The 16,210-nt window shown below is 45.3% G+C and overlaps 1 protein-coding gene across 2 annotated transcripts; it reads right to left on the reverse strand.

The window, feature by feature from the left end:
- LOC135244813 (RING finger protein 122-like) lies at positions 1 to 13,140 on the reverse strand. Of its 2 annotated transcripts, none has more exons than XM_064317394.1 (6): positions 12,099 to 13,140; positions 5,374 to 5,527; positions 5,047 to 5,089; positions 4,699 to 4,734; positions 3,294 to 3,376; positions 1 to 2,430 (listed from the first exon to the last, which is right to left on the reverse strand). In XM_064317394.1, exons 1-6 carry the CDS (start codon positions 12,121 to 12,123, stop codon positions 2,310 to 2,312), a joined length of 462 nt encoding a protein of 153 aa, XP_064173464.1. In that variant the 5' UTR covers positions 12,124 to 13,140; the 3' UTR covers positions 1 to 2,309. The 2 variants fall into 2 exon arrangements, with proteins under 2 accessions (XP_064173464.1, XP_064173463.1); XM_064317393.1 differs by lacking the exon at positions 12,099 to 13,140 and adding an exon at positions 8,061 to 8,779.
- Positions 13,141 to 16,210: the final 3,070 nt, after the last annotated feature.

The following is a 16,210-nucleotide window of genomic DNA, read 5'->3' on the forward strand; positions in this document are numbered from 1 at the left end:
GTTTTTCAAAAGGTTTTATTCTTTTACTTTATGTGGGTGGTATAACAATTACGGACACTTTTAGAAAAGCTCAGACACGTTACATTTCCAACTGATGGCTGCCATTTTATTGATCTTCTTTTTTCTCCACCAGATATAAAGTAGTCTGTCTTTTGGCACATTCCTAAGATGTTTCCGGACTAAAAGTTCCCGTAATGAGGGGTGTGACCCGTAGCTGGCCTCGTACGGTAGCTCTGATCGGCCCAAACTCAGGGCTGTGACCAGTAGCTGGCCTCGTACGGTAGCGCCAATCTGCCCAAACCTGTTTGGCAAAACAACAAATGTCTCACGAGTCAGAGCAACAGCAGACATTCGATCTCCTCTTTCTTCCCTCACAAGTCCTTAGTCAACACCACTCCTGTCATTCTGGGGAAGCAAAATGTTGCTTAAAAAACCAGATCTATAAGAGTCACTTCCAACCCTGGTGAGACGCAGTTCCAGCCCTATCCAATGACCATCTGCCTCAAACAGTAGGTTCTGTCCTTCAGTAAAATAATTAAGAGGGGAGTCATATTGATTAAGCAAACATAGGTGTAAAATAGAATTTTGAGAAGTATGCAGAAAACCACATCAACATTCAGAATTCTCATGTGAGCAAACACAATCCAACTCTCCGGGAAAGTTTCCACAAGCACCTTTCTTTGAGTTCGGAAACAGAATTAGTTTCACACTGTGCCTCAAAACATCAGGTTCTATATTTATATTTAGGTGCAGATCGCATTATAAAACATTCAAGGATTAGGAAAACTGCAAACTTGCTTGTCTGGCTTATTTGTACACTTGAAAAAAAGCTTGAAATCACAATTTTATTTTCACAAGTGAAACCAATCAGATAAGATCTTACGAGTGCCGGTTTACATATATCGTCAACAACAAAACATGGGCCAACGTTCAAACATTCCCAGAAATGAACAAATTCACTGAAAACTTCAAAAACAATTTTGCATGTGTTATGCAATGCAATGAAATGTGAAGAACAATGGCCCCTAAACTAAAGATTCCTGTGAAAGTTGCATTAGATTATTGTGCCACTCTCACTCTTGGGCCTGCATACATTTCAGAAATTCCTGTTGCCCAGACGCAAAAAGCGTGAGCAACTGACCTCTCCACCCCATACTTCTGCAGCATCGTCCTTAAAGCGCATTTCCTTAAGAACCCCTGCTGTTTCCCCAACACAGCGTTATAAACAGAAGGGCCATTAAGCCTGGCAAAGGTCATATCAGAGCGCACGCTAAAAAAGAAAAAGCAACACAGGACCGTGCAAAACGCTTTGCAGACGGTTCAAATACGCGTATGAAAGACGGCAGGATTTTAAAGATCGGCTCTTACGCAACGCAGGAACCGGAGTACAGCAGACCTGGATTCTGCATTACGTTTACGTAAGACTCAAAGTTATCAGCACGGTTTTGATTCTGCGCCGGACAATTGCGGTCTCTTCCGTATTAAAAAAAGGTTTAAATTCTCAATCTATGCTTGTCTATATATGTGTTTTTTTATGTTTTATTTTTATTGAGATGATGTCATCAAATCCGTACTGGCTAATTTATTGTGCAACCAGAAGTAACGTGGGATTATAAGATTATTATTAACTTGCTTCCATGTTGTATTAGGGAGCCAGTTCTCTGATTTTAATGCAAATCAGCTTTATTACTGCGTCAGGTCGATTTAAATCTGTTCTGTTTTATTAATGACACAGTTGTGAGGTTATTGGTCTGGGAGTTTTGGAGAAATCATCAGAAGGAAAAAAGCAGCATTTTGATTTGTACCACCAATACCTTACACTTTATTTAAAGCAAGCCGTGATATAAAATAACCGTTCAGACGTAACGCAGGTGCTATCAGGATTATACAGTGACTAGTGGATTCTGAAACCTGCCGGTTGCCTGGACACACCCCTTTACCTTTGATTGGCATGTGGCAGGATCACTGGAAGAGACTCCGTTTGCTTCGGTCAGTCAGTGAGCGAACTGGGGCAAGGACTGGGTTGTGTGCCGGTAATGTCCATCCCATCCAGGACGGGTCCCAGGATGCATTTGGCTGATTGAAGCAGTCTTCTGTCTCCTGCGTTGCCTCTGTAAGTGTTTATGTGCTGTGCTTAAGGACATAAGCCCTGGTACGCATCTCCCACATTCCCTTTGAGGCTGATTTCTGATGACCGTGGTCCTCTGAGACGCTAGGCCTGGGGGAGAGGAGAGTTTAGGGTCCTGCGGTTTTGGAAGTGTCTTGAACCGAAGGTAGAGAGCCCTCCACGGGACGGCACCCCCCGACCCTCACACCTCCTGCGGGTTCGGGGGGCCCTCGGCCCCCTGAGGGGGGTCCGGCGGCAGTCTGCAGACGGGCTTGTTACACATGGGGCAGACGCTCCGGATCTCCAGCCATTTCACCAAACACCTGCAAAGAGAGAGAGACATTAACACTGCACAGGAGAGAGAGAGACATTAACACTGTACAGGAGAGAGAGGCATTAACACTGCACAGGAGAGAGAGACATTAACACTGGCCAGGAGAGAGAGAGACATTAACACTGGCCATGCAGAGACAGACATTAACACTGCACAGGAGAGAGAGAGACATTAACACTGTACAGGAGAGAGAGACATTAACACTGGCCAGGAGAGAGAGAGACATTAATACTGCCCTGGAGAGAGAGGCATTAACACTGCCCAGGAGAGAGAGACACTAACAATGCACAAGAGTTAATTATCCCAGAATTGAAAGCCTTTCTCAGTGTCTGATTCACAGACCTTTAAATGATGTGGATGGCTTGTCTGTACTAGCTTACAGCGCAATTGTGATACACAGACCGCAGGACCGGCAGGCTTTGTCTCTCTGTGAGTTATTTCTTTTTAGAATTCTGGTGCCCTGATTTAGTTCCATGCATTAAAGAATGTATGTGTGTATGTGTCTGTGTGTGTGTATGTGTGTGCATGTGTATGTGTGAGTGTGTGCGTGCATGTGTGTGCGTGCGTGTGTGTGTGTGTGCGTGCATGTGTGTGTGTGAGTGTGTGCGTGCATGTGTGTGCGTGCGTGCGTGCATGTGTGTGCGTGTGTGCGTGTGTGTGTGTGCGTGTGTGTGTGTGTGTGCGTGCGTGTGTGTGCGTGCGTGCGTGCGTGTGTGTGTGCGTGTGTGTGTGTGCGTGTGTGTGCGTGCGTGCGTGCGTGCGTGCGTGTGTGTGTGTGTGTGTGTGTGTTGTTAGACCCTGTCCAGCAGGGAGTCTTGAGCATCAGTTTGTTTGGCAGGCAGAGGGACTCACTTCTTGTGAAAGGCGTGAGAGCAGGGACACACTCCCAGCTCCTCCCTGCTGCGGAACTCATCCAGGCACACGGCACAGGTTTGCTGCGAATAGAAAAGCCTGCTTTACCCACAGTAACACACACTGTCCTGATTACAGACACACTTCCACAGGAACACACACTGTGCTGATTACAGACACACTTTCAGAGGGAACACACACAGTCTGATTACAGACACTATCAGAGGGAACAAACTCAGTGCTGATTACAGACACTTTTAGAGGGAACACACAGGCTGATTACAGACACACTTTCAGAGGGAACACACTCAGTGCTGATTACAGACACACTTTCAGAGGGAACACACACAGTCTGATTACAGACACTTTCAGAGGGAACACACTCAGTGCTGATTACAGACACTTTTAGAGGGAACACACAGGCTGATTACAGACAAACTATCAGAGCGAACACACAGTGCTGATTACAGACACACTTTTAGAGGCAACACACAGTCTGATTACAGACAAACTATCAGAGGGAACACACTCAGTGATGATTACAGACACATTTTCAGAGGGAACACACAGTGTTGATTACAGACACACTTTCACAGCGAACACACACACTTTATCCCCATGCTCAATCCCCTCAGTTTTTAGTAATAACTCTTACTTGTATGTATACGTTTGTCAGTGGGTGTTGTGTTAATGATCTCTTCATTTCTGAGATTAGAGTGAATAGACTTATCTTTAGGATGGGGCGACATAGCTCAGGAGGTAAGACCGATTGTCTGGCAGTCGGAGGGTTGCCGGTTCAAACCCCGCCCTGGGCGTGCCGAAGTGTCCTTGAGCAAGACACCTAACCCCTAACTGCTCTGGCGAATGAGAGGCATCAATTGTAAAGTGCTTTGGATAAAAGCGCTATATAAATGCAGTCCATTTACCATATAAATGCAGTCCATTTAGGATAAAAGCTCAAACACTGGTCACATTACACCAGGTCACATGGTCAGTGTGCCATGTATCTTCTATAAGAGCTCAAACACTGGTCATATTCCACCGGGTCACATGGTCAGTCTCGCTGTGTGTCTTCTATAAGAGCTCACACACTGGTCATATTACACCAGGTCACATGGTCAGTGTGCTGTGTATCTTTTTAACCCACCTGTAAAGCTAATTTCCCACCTGGGATAATAAATATAAATAATTGTTTGGTTGATTATTGATTGATTGATTGATTGATAATAACAGTGTACAGAGAGTCCAGTTTGAAACATTCAATGCCATTGAGTGGAAGCCTTTGACTGTTGAGAGTATTCTGTTTAGCCTGGGCATGTAATGACACTACTAAAATAATTACTACTACAGCACAAACAAAATTATTTAAAAAATCACAAATTAGGCCAGAATTAATGTAACTTACTCCAAGAAGGCTCAGTTTTTTTCCTTTTAGAACAACCTGCAGGGGGAAAGTACATTTTTTTATTAGACAGAGGAATTACTGCATTAAATATGTCTAAATAGGAAAATGCACATTCAGCATGTCTTTACTCAGCATGCACAGATGTTGTGCAATTACACTTATACATCCAAGTGTTTCTGTGCATTTGTTTCAATGTCAATATGAGAAGCAAGGTCATGGGACATTTCAGTAATTAATAAAACACTATTCAGGTGAAACTTGTTAACTGTCAATAGTTGTCAACAAAAGCACTGGATGTCACAAAGCCCATAATGCAACAGTGCCTCTCATTTGATCATGTGACACTACCTCGTTATATCCATACTGCTCCCTTGCGCCACGTTGTCTCAACCTGGAAAAAAAAAAAAAACAGTCCAGAGAGCTCCTTGGCAACGCATGTGGACATGTGCAGTTCCCATGGTGATGCACTAATCCTCACAGGGAGCTGTGTGAATGACCCGAGGGTCCGTCTTCATTGGCTCAACGGGCTGTGCTTTCATCGCTTTCTAAGAATGGGGCCGTGCTTCAAGGAATTTCACTGCAATAATGAAGGCCTTTTATCTCAGGATATGTGGCTCTCGCTGAACGCTTGTAAGATTTGTACATGTGTTACAAGCTTTAAGTGTTTCGCCTCACCTGGACAGGTAGCAGAGTATCATGAACAGCAGGAAGATGAAGAGGCCGATGGCCGGCACGATGATGTACACATTGAACGGCAGGTGGTACATCTCTCCGGAAGTTACTTTACACAGCTCTTTGGATCTCTGCAACACTAGGCTGCATAGACATCCTGTGGGAAAAGAGAACATTAAAAATGGCTGCCAATTTAAGATATTGCTCCTTTTTTTTCAAAAATGAATTGCAGGGATGCTGGGTAGTCCATCCTGTTCAGATACTGTTCCTGTCTGTGGATGGGGCCAGTCTGGTATAGAATTCGGACCGTTCCAGCATCATCAGCAGCTGGCAGCCCAGCCCAATGATACACAACTGGGACTGGCGTCACCCAGGAGTGAAAATTTAACTGAAATAAATTGGTTACTGTGAAATACATTTATCTTTATATTTTCTAAATAACTCCCCAAAGTTATCCATCCGTCCATTTTCTATACCCGCTTATTACGGTCAGGGTCACGGGGGGGTGCTGGAGCCTATCCCAGTGTGCATTAGGCAAGAGGCAGGAATACACCCTGGGCAGGCTGCCAATCTATCTTAGGGCACCATTCATTCATTCACTCACACACTTATACCTATGGGCAATTTAGACTCTCCAATTACCCTACCTGCATGTCTTTGGACTGTGGGAGGAAACCGGAGTACCCGGAGGAAACCCCCCCGCGAACACAGGGAGAACAGGTACACTCCACACAGAAAGGCCCCAAGCCGAGATTCGAACCCACAACCTTCTTGCTGTGAGGCGACAGTGCTATTCACTGCACCACCGTGCCGCCACTCCCCAAAGTTCCATATTACATTACATTACATTACAGGCATTTAGCAGACGCTCTTATCCAGAGCGACTTACACAACTTTTTTTACATAGCATTTTACATTGTATCCATTTATACAGCTGGATATATACTGAAGCAATTTCGGTTAAGTACCTTGCTCAAGGGTACAACGGCAGTGTCCTACCCGGGAATCGAACCTACGACCTTTCGGTTACAAGTCTAGTTCCTTACCCACTGGGCTACACTCCGTCCTACCGTATAAATACGGTATAGACATATATTGCGATAAGCTCCGCGCGACGCTAACGGAGCTCAGGCGTGCGGTCAGATGTGCGCCGGGTTGTCCTCGGTTCGCGTGCGCACGCACATCGCAGATCCTCCGCTCCGCCGTGTCCTCGCGCTGCCCCGGGACGATGTAACACAAGAACAACTCGGGACCAGGTGGGGACCAAACCCGATCGGTCGCATGCTAAGCATTCCGCCAGCCTGTACATACCGCGCGCGTCCGTGACCGAACTCTTGACGCCCTTAACATTTCCATGTTCACCAACGCAGACAAGCGTTAGGACCATGTTTGGACATTGAAAAATATTATTATTATTATTTTATTTTTTGTTAAGAAGAAGAAGAAGCTGACCGTGGAAGGAGGCCACACCCCTATGATAAACATAACCTTCTAAGAAGTGGTTTCCACTTATCCAGAGTCCATTGCCATAGGCCTACATACCAGTGGGAGACCAGTGGGAAAAGCAGCCAGTCCCAGACTGCACTGGAAAGGCCTGTGACCCTCCTGTCCAGCTTCAGTGCTCACACAGCAGCACTGATACAGACGACCCACACATTCCTACAGCCTGCTAATCGTCCTCTTAAAATCCTTACATCTTTATGAGATATTAAGGCCAACCCATTATGAAACCATTCCAGACCAAGGGATTATTTTCAGTTGAGGAAATATTCAGAATATTCCGAATGTAGCCTCATGCTTAATGATATAATGGCTTGTCACAAGCTTCAGCACGTAACAACAATGGCCTACAAAGACCCACCATAGTAATCACGCAACAAACTAGCGTTATATTTACCGCTCTTTTTGTGTGAAACACAAGGCACGTTTCTGCCGTTGCTGGGCCTTTTTACCCTGATGGAGCCTCTTTCTGAGGTACTTTCAGAGAGTGTGAAGCTTTCTGTGTCACACTGAGACAACACCAAGGTGCTCCCGGGTACACTGGCGACACATTGACCAAATTTGCAAAGGAAAGGGTTGCATCAGCATGCCTTCTGTCAGCGGTTAATCTGACCCACAGTATAAGAAGGGAGATAATATCTTTTCAAGGATGTACTGGCATCACCTGCGTGTTGCTGGGCGAGCTGGCGCATAATCTGTCATCGCTTGGTGAGAGCCAATGTTGCGGATCTTATCTTCAGACAGATAGATATTAGATAGTGTCGCACTAAAAATAACCCATGGCTATGCCGTAATTTTGACCTTAGATACCCAGGCTATATATGTGTGTTTGTGTGTCGAATTGTACTCTTTTTCCAGCCGCCAAATTTTTTGAAAAAGTCAACGCTGCTACTTTGATGTGAGGCTTTCCCCCCAGGAAAGACACATAATCGATTGAAGCACGCGCACTTCCTGAGTGAGATGACAGAAAGCGACGTGTTCAGAAAGAGCACACAGGGCCCACAGGTCACATCGTGACTGATCCCCTCAGACCTGACCTCAGACACCCGCGTGGTTTCCACACGCAACCCAGTAACGGAGATCGCTGGCCTTGAAGTCGAGATGTGTTTGATAAAGATCCGACGCGCTAACAAGCTTCAAAGCCAGTTTCTCCGTCCGTCACACAGAACTCGTAGCTCACAAAATCTTACCTCGGAAGAGACTTCTGTTTGCGTGCGGCATCGTCAGGTCGAAGCCGAGGGTGCCGACGGACCGGGCGTGTCATGCTTAAGCGAGTAGCGGACTCCGTGTGGAGGAATGCGCCGGGCAAGGTGGCGATCTCTCCCGCATGTTTCTCAGCGGCCGTCCCGATTGAATGACCCACTGCTCTGGATTAACGGGAACCGTAAAGAATGGGCCCCGTGAGCCTGGCTATTGTCACGGTAACAATGGTCTGTTCTGCAGCCTCATCACGTGCCCCGTGTGCTGCATTTCCGCCTGAACACTGTCCTCCTGGATCGAATTCTGGGACCTTCATTAAAGCGGGTTCGGTTCTGCGTACGTGTCATGATGTTCTCATTTTCACCCAACACGACCTCTCTAATAGCTCGGTGCGTGCGGCTGTCGCGCCATCGGCTCGTAGTCAGTAAACATATTCGGTTGCGACTCATTCCACAGAGAACGGAGACTCCTTTTACAAGCCGCTGTTTAAAGCGGCGTTCCAGTCTTGCATCTGTCCCCTGTACCCCTGTGTGTGCACACAGCGTTCCGATTTTGCTGTCCCGTGGCGCAGGCGAACGCAGGTCCGGTTCAAAGCTTGTCGGCTGACTGCCTGACGCGTTTACGCTCGGGCGCCAAACGCGCCAGACACAAAGAGCCACCGGCACCCTCGGGCGGCGGTTTTGCTAGATCCCGTTGCACGCGGATTCCAAAGCATTTGCATGCGTTTACGTCTGCGCCGACATCAGTCCATCTGTGTGTGCACAGACCTCGTCGCAAAAGCAATGCTATTGCCAGGGGTATACGGGGTCAGAGACTCACTGCGGACCAGAATCTCATATCACCTCCTCACCAGAAGCCCCATTTAAGCAGGTCATCAAGTGCTCATTTACTTATTAAAGTAGGCTACAGTGGTCCTGGTTCTGAAAGACATATCTGTAGTCAACGACAATGACATGTTTGTTGCTCCTTTATGAGAATGGTCAGACTATAAACGTACCGGCTTGATTCAAACTACAAATCAGCATAATGTCACACAGCCGTGTATATGACACGGGGGTTGGGAACATCTGGACAGATTCAGCCATACATGTTAAAACCTGAATCAGGTACTGATCCTGAAGATGCCAATGCGCAGCTTTTTATACACAGCTGTTTGCTAGCAGACATTTCGTGAAGGTAAGTATTCTTGTTCTTTTTAAACTCCTACTTAAATTAATTTAGTAGTTTGGGTAGGACATGTGTATTGATAAGGTCGGAGTAATATTATTAGGTATATTATCTTTAGTTATGATAACTTGAGGCAGTGTGGAACCATGTGTAAGCCTACATCTCTGCTCTGAGACTTGGATGGGACACGACGATCCGTAGGGATTACATTTTCAAATATACGTATAATTACTGCGACCTAGATATTTAGCTTAGACAGATTGCTAGCCAACCCTGCTGAAAATCCCCATTTAAACCAGCCTAAACTGGTCATTGGTTTAAGATGTGTTTTTGACACTGGTTCATCAGCTGTTCACCAGCTGACCAGCCTATAGTCAGCTTGTCCTCCAGTCTGGCCTCCAGTTTACTCTCCAGTTTAACCAGCTTTAATCAGCTTTAACCAGCTTTGACCAACCACATTCCAGTTATAACCAGCTAAAACCAGCTTAGAATCCCAGTTGGTCTTAGCTGGAATTTTCAGCAGAGAGGCCAAATCGCCTTTCTACTCCAAGTGTTTTGAATGCTAAGCAAGATAGCAGGTTTTTGAAGCCCGGTAGGTGTGTACTTCATTTAACAAAGTAGTGCTTGCATGCTGACTCAGAGCCTATTTATTTCTGCATCAGTGTTTGTTAACATTCACCCCTGCTGAACATGACAAATGAACATTTGTCAGAAACAAAGCTTAAACCATCTTAAACCATCTTACAATGGTTTAAGCTTTGTTTTTGACACTTCTCGCTGGTCATAACTAGTCTGTTGCTGGTCAAAGCTGGTCTCTAGCTGGACAAAACTGGTTAAGTCGGTGGAGTGAGCTGGTGGTCAACTGGTGGGCTAGCAGACTATATAAGGTGTTCAGCTGGTGAACAACTGGTTAACCAGCTAAAAGAGTCACAAACACGGCTTAAACCAGCTTGACCAGCTTAGGCTGGTCTACGGTGGAACGGCACATCACACCTTCCCTGTGGCAATTTTAGTTGTGTTATGGTTGCACACACGTTGCAAGTGTAACTACTCAAACGATGGTATGAGGTTGCAGGTTGAAAATGAAAGCTTTTTAAATGATGAATTCAGCATGATGCAGGAATCTGATGGTCACCCTCTAGTCGTAGAGGGCTTGAAGGCTTTTTAGACATTGTGATTTAACATTGGTATCTAGACTCAGCTTGTTTGACATTGCCAAGTGGTTGTTATATTCTTACCTTGGTATTTTGTCACAAAACGGTTAAAAATAAAAGGACTTTTAGATGCAGAAAGAAATGTTATGGCAATGTCGGGGACTGAACATTGTCAAAACGCTCATATAAGACCCAGTATTTACAGCAAGAAAAAAAATACTGTAAATTTAGGACTTAAGTTACAGATCATGTGTATGGTGAGAGTGTCCTAAAATATTGCTTCTACTTTCTATAAAATTGGGCCCAGGGAAGACTTGAACCCCCTTATGCCAGGAACGTGAAGGTCAATGCGGAGTGTAATGAGCCTCACATTGGTTATACATGCAGTCATGTGCTTCTCAAACTGAACAGAGAGAGCTCTAAGGCAGAAAACAAGGAGATTAACCTGAAATAGCATGACGGGTGTTAGCTATTTGCATATTCTCAAATATGCAAAAACCAAGGTACATTACAATACTGTTACTAATATGGCAAAAACAAGCGGTGCTAAAATGTAATACCTTAACATATGCACTTGTGTCTTTCTATTTTTTATTTATTTCTGACATCCACACAGCTGTAGTTGCAGTAGATAGCCCCGATTCATTGTCATTTTTTAAATAACAAAATCCTGGAAAATGTCATAACCAGAGAGAAGGGTTTTAACCACTTCTAACTAGAAAAACATTAATGAAAAAATGATAGGAAAAAACGAATGCTGCTAGATATGTTAAAAGTAATGAGCTTCATATACAAATACAGGCTCTGCTGTCCAGGAGGGTGGGATGGAAGAGAAGAGGGACATCCAACACCATACAGATCCACAGGCCTGTGGTCATTAATACGGGCCACGTGGAAGGAGATCCATGTTTACAGGCACAATATTTATCATGGAGCTGTGTGCAAACACCTGGGGGATGAAGCACAGCGTGTGTCTGTCTGTGGCTCCGCCCCCCTGTTCCCACAGAGCCCAGTGAAATTAGCCGAGCACAATACAAACACATGTGATAGCAGCACCGCTACCTCTGACCGTCCTGCTCTACTCTGCCAAAAGTACACCCAGAGGGGGAGAGTACACCCAGTCCACGTTACTTCAGGGCCGGGTCAGTCTACAGAGGAAGAACCACAGGCGCAAACCATTTTGGCCGTTTTTGGAGGGAATAAACGTGAAATTTCAGCTTGCTGCATAAAGGCAGTGCTTTGCCACGGTGCAAAGTAGGCTTATAATCGGGGGGTTGCTGGTTCAAATCCTGGCCAAGGCATTGGTGAAAAAAAGTATTGCCGGTTCTCAATCCAAATGGCTACTGTGAAATATTGCAGAAAACATACAAAATACACAAGTATATATAACCTGGATTATAAAGTATGCCTGCCAAGTAAATGAGAAATGCATAATTAGAATGTACGACGAAGTTGAGATTTATAAATCAAGATCAACAGGTGAAGCTTGAAGCATAGATGTTTACTGGTCTGAGTTGTGGTCATACAAGGCATGTAAGAGTGGAATGAATTTGCGCTTAATTTTAGCAGCTTGTGATTTACTGAATTTTTAGTTTTACTCAGTCAGCCTCAGAGAGGCTGAAGAACAGGTCTCATACTGAGTTTCTGACGAGAGGAAAGTGTGAACAGAATGGAGTTCGCCGGTGGGATTTTATCATTTCTACTCACCATTGCACCACTGGAGTAGCTGCATAAAGAGAAGGCCAAAAATTCACAGCCAGGTCAGGAAGCTGGTGCCCGTGGCAGTCGTCCTCAGGATGGGGGCGTGGGGTGGGTGTGGGGTGACAGGCCAGAGGAGCAGGCAGCCTGTTCAGCGGGAGTTAGACCCTTTCTGGGCAGCTTCCTCAACATCCACGCTCAGTCCTGGAGGTCGGTCGCTCCCAGCGACGCACAGTAAAACGTCCGTACCGAAGCAGGGTCTGAGCTTCTCCTGGCTCCAGTGCCTCTGTGAAATACGGATTTTAAATGCGCTCGGTCCTCAATTTTAAGCCAACGAGGGATCAGAACTTGGTGCCTGCTCTTTTGTAAATGCAAATTTATGCACGAATAACAGCGAAAGGATTGGCAAAAACAGCCAGGGTGCATCACTCAGTCAGTGCCCGAGGCTGGGTACTGCTTGTGTTGATGTAGGTACTGCCGAGCAGGAACAAGATCACATATTGTCACAGTAGCTATGTCCTTGTATCAAAGATACACAAACGAAACGCACGGGCGGCAGACCAGCTGCAGTCAGTAAAGCCAGCCCCGGCCTGAGGACGTGGGTGAGCCCTTCCTGAGGGATGAACACACAGCGCGGTGTTTTTCCTCAGTGAGACGTCGCTGCTTTGTCTTCCTCCAGCGCGTTCGTCCCCTGCCGCCGATGCCCTGTGGTCCTGCGATGTTCCGCTCGGCAGCCGGTTAGCGAGCGTCGCCGTATTTCACCGCGGAAATCCCCGCCGTCTGCGAGAGTGGCGAACAAAGGAGTGGGTCGGGGGGGGGGGGGGTCGGGCGGCTCGCGCTGCGGCGTGGGGGGGGCTCTGTCTGCTCTGAGCGCCCCGGCGTGGGGGGGCTCTGTCTGCCCCGTCCCGTCTGAAGAGGGAGAGGCGCAGGATCCCGCTCTGGTCCCAGCAGCAGTGCTACAGTCCTCTCCTCCCTGTCGTCTCGCACCAGGCTCCTGACCGTGGGCCCGAGTGCAGCGCTGCTGCTGCTCCGTTTGTAAACATGTCCCTGCTCATGTGATCCTCTCTGACTCCTCCCCTCTCCTCCCCCTCTCTCTAACCCCTCCCCTCCCTTCTCTGCTCCCTGTCTCTCCTCCCCTCCCCCCCTCTCTCTAACCCCTCTTCTCTCCTCCTCCCCCTCTCTCTCGGCCCTCCCCTCCCCTTTCCTCTCCTCTTCGCTCCCTCTCTCCTCTCTCTCCCAGCTGGAAGCAGTTAGGCAGAAGACAGGCAGGCAGACGGGCTGAGTGGAATATGTGAGTGTGTGTGCTGAACTGTGGAGGGGAGGAGGGGAAGGCAACCAAACACGCAGAGAGAGAGAGAGAGGGAGAGACTTAAAAATTTCCTTATGAAGTAGAATGTCTTGAACAAAAGCCAAACTGAATTCTTACCAAATTATAGAACGTTAGATCATATTTTCACCTTACACACCCTAATTGACAAATATGGTCACCAAAACAAAAGGAAAATTTTTGCCTGCTTTATAGATTTTCATAAGGCTTTTGATTCCATTTGGCATGATGGTCTATTCCTAAAACCTACGAAAAGTGGTGTAGGGGGGAAAGCTCATGATGTAATTAAATCAATGTATACAAATAAGAAATGTGCAGTTAAAATTGGAGGCACACAAACCAAGTATTTCTCCCAGGGGCGTGGTGTGGCGCAGGGCTCTTCTATCTCACCAACTCTTTTTAATATTTATATAAATGAATTGGCAACACTACTTGAAAAATCTACAGCACCTGGCCTCGCCCTATATGATGCCAAAGTTACATTTTTACTCTAGGCAGATGACCTGGTTCTGCTGTCACCAACAGAAGAGGGTCTACAGCAGAATGTAGATCTGCTGGAGTCATTCTGTCAGACCTGGGCCATGATAATAAAGCCTACAAAAACTAAAGTTCTTGTGTTCCAACAAACATCAGGTACCCCAAATAAACATCACATTTGAATCAAATCAAATTGAACAAACTACAAATTACACATATTTAGGATTAAAAATCAGTTCTACAGGAAATTTTAATTTGGCTGTGAATAAATTGAAAGAGAAATAAAGAAGGGCTTTCTATGCCATTAAAAAGTCAATCCAAATAGAAATTCCAATCGGCATTTGGCTCAAAATCTGCAAATCAAATTGAACCAATTGCACTGTATGGCAGTGAAGTGTGGAGTCCACTCACACAACACGAATTTGCGAAATGGGACAAACATCCAATTGAGACCCTGCATGCAGAGTTCTGTAAAAGTATCCTGCGGGTTCAGACGAAAACCACAAATAATGCATGCAGGGCAGAATTAGGCCAATATCCACTACTAATTAATACTCAGAAAAGAGCCGTCAAATTTTGGAAACATTTAAAAATGAGTGACTCCCCACTGCTATAATTACAAAGCCCTGAAATGCCAAGCGGTGAATATAAAGAAGAGTCCCGTTAGTCAACTAGTCCTGGGACTCACTGAAGAAAATCCTAACATCACTAATAATAGTCAGTCCCAGGACAGTGACATCCTCCTGGCTCAGAGAATTAGACCAAACACAATTATAATGAAACAAAAAAGAAATATATTTGACCTATTGGAAAGAAATGACAAAAACCCAAAATAAACTTAATTGCTATTTGGCCCTTAACAGACTATACATCATGGCCGATTACCTGACCATAGTGACAGATAGCAAACAGAAAAACGTGACAATGTACAGACTCAGTGAGCACAGCCTGGCCATCGAAAAAGGCCGACACAGGCAGACCTGGCTGTCCAGAGAGGACAGACTGTGCTCACACTGCAGTCAAGGAGTGGTGGAGACAGAGCTACACTTTCTCACAACATGTAGAACTTACCAAGACATAAGGGAGAATTTCTACCCCAAATTCATAAAAATATGCCCAGAATTTGAAACTTTAAAATACCAGCAAATGCTACCCTATTTATTAGGGGAACACAGAAAATGCATTGGACTAGCCGGAAACTATGTAACAGCTTGCCATAATCAGAGGGACAACCAGTGAGCATATTAGGATAGGCCTATATTTGTCTGTACACCATTTGTCTGGATTTATGTTTATGTGTTCCTTGTATATGTTAATGTCTTTGTATATGTATCGTGTTTTGCCAATATAAGAAATATCTTGTCATGCCAATAAAGCAATTTGAATTTGAAAAAAAAAATTGAGAGAGAGAGAGAGAGAGAGTGGGAGAAATGTTGGAAAAGATAAACAGAGAGGGAGAGAAAGAGAAACAGGGAAAGACAGAGAGGGAGAGAAATGTTGGGGGGGAAACGGAGAGAGAGAAACAGAGAACGACTGAATGAGAGAGGGAGTGGGAGAAATTTTGGGAAAGAAACAGAGGGAGAGAGAGATAAACAGGGAAAAACTGAGAGAGACAGACAGGCAGACAACCCCCTTCCCCCATAAAAGATCAGAAGATAACATTCTCGTGCTCCATTTTGCTTGAAGGCTCAAAGGGTATCAGAAGAGATAGCCTGCTTTTGGTTTAGTAAAATAATGATGGGTTAAAATGAATTATATTTTATATACTGTATATGCATAACATTGCTGATGTATTAACTCATAAATATTATTACTAATTATCATGAATAACTAATGCTGTAGTTTAGATGAGAGAGGGCCTGGGTGTGGGGAGAGTTCTGTCTGAGCTTCCTCTCAGAGGTAATAAATCTCAACTTACTACCCTTATTTAAGATACCAGTAAAACGTAACAGCAAGTGATGATTCAGTAATGCTTAAGGTGAACATCAATGATGTAACATAAATGGCCAGTGGGACTGTCTCTCTGTGGGACTTAAGGAACATAAGTTTTGTTGTGTGAACTAAATCCCAGTTTGCAGAGTAAAGAAAAGTCTTAAAGTAGTACACTGTAAATATATTCATGTAAATTATGTAAAGTACAGGGCCCCCTCACTGTCCATGCCAGCCTTACAAACTGCAGCTGTTGGCTTTACAGGAAATGTGCTTCAAAGCCTTCCCAGAGTTCAGTGGGGCTGACCTTGTGCATATTCCCTTACAGAGTAACATGCAGACAGACATGCAGCAGTTATTTTAGTTTGAATATTGGCTGGAAGCACCA

The sequence above is a fragment of the Anguilla rostrata genome, chromosome 18 (assembly GCF_018555375.3).
Source record: "Anguilla rostrata isolate EN2019 chromosome 18, ASM1855537v3, whole genome shotgun sequence".
In the NCBI taxonomy this organism is placed as follows: domain Eukaryota; kingdom Metazoa; phylum Chordata; class Actinopteri; order Anguilliformes; family Anguillidae; genus Anguilla; species Anguilla rostrata.

What these genes read in the sequence shown, in the direction of transcription:
- LOC135244813 (XM_064317393.1), bottom strand. Translation starts at nt 8,091, where the DNA reads ATGCCGCACGCAAACAGAAGTCTCTTCCGAG. An exon ending in AAACAGAAGTCTCTTCCGAG is followed by an intron (nt 5,528 to 8,060) that starts GTAAGATTTTGT and finishes CTTTTCCCACAG; the next exon opens with GATGTCTATGCAGCCTAGTG. An exon ending in AAAAACTGAGCCTTCTTGGA is followed by an intron (nt 3,377 to 4,698) that starts GTAAGTTACATT and finishes TTCTATTCGCAG; the next exon opens with CAAACCTGTGCCGTGTGCCT.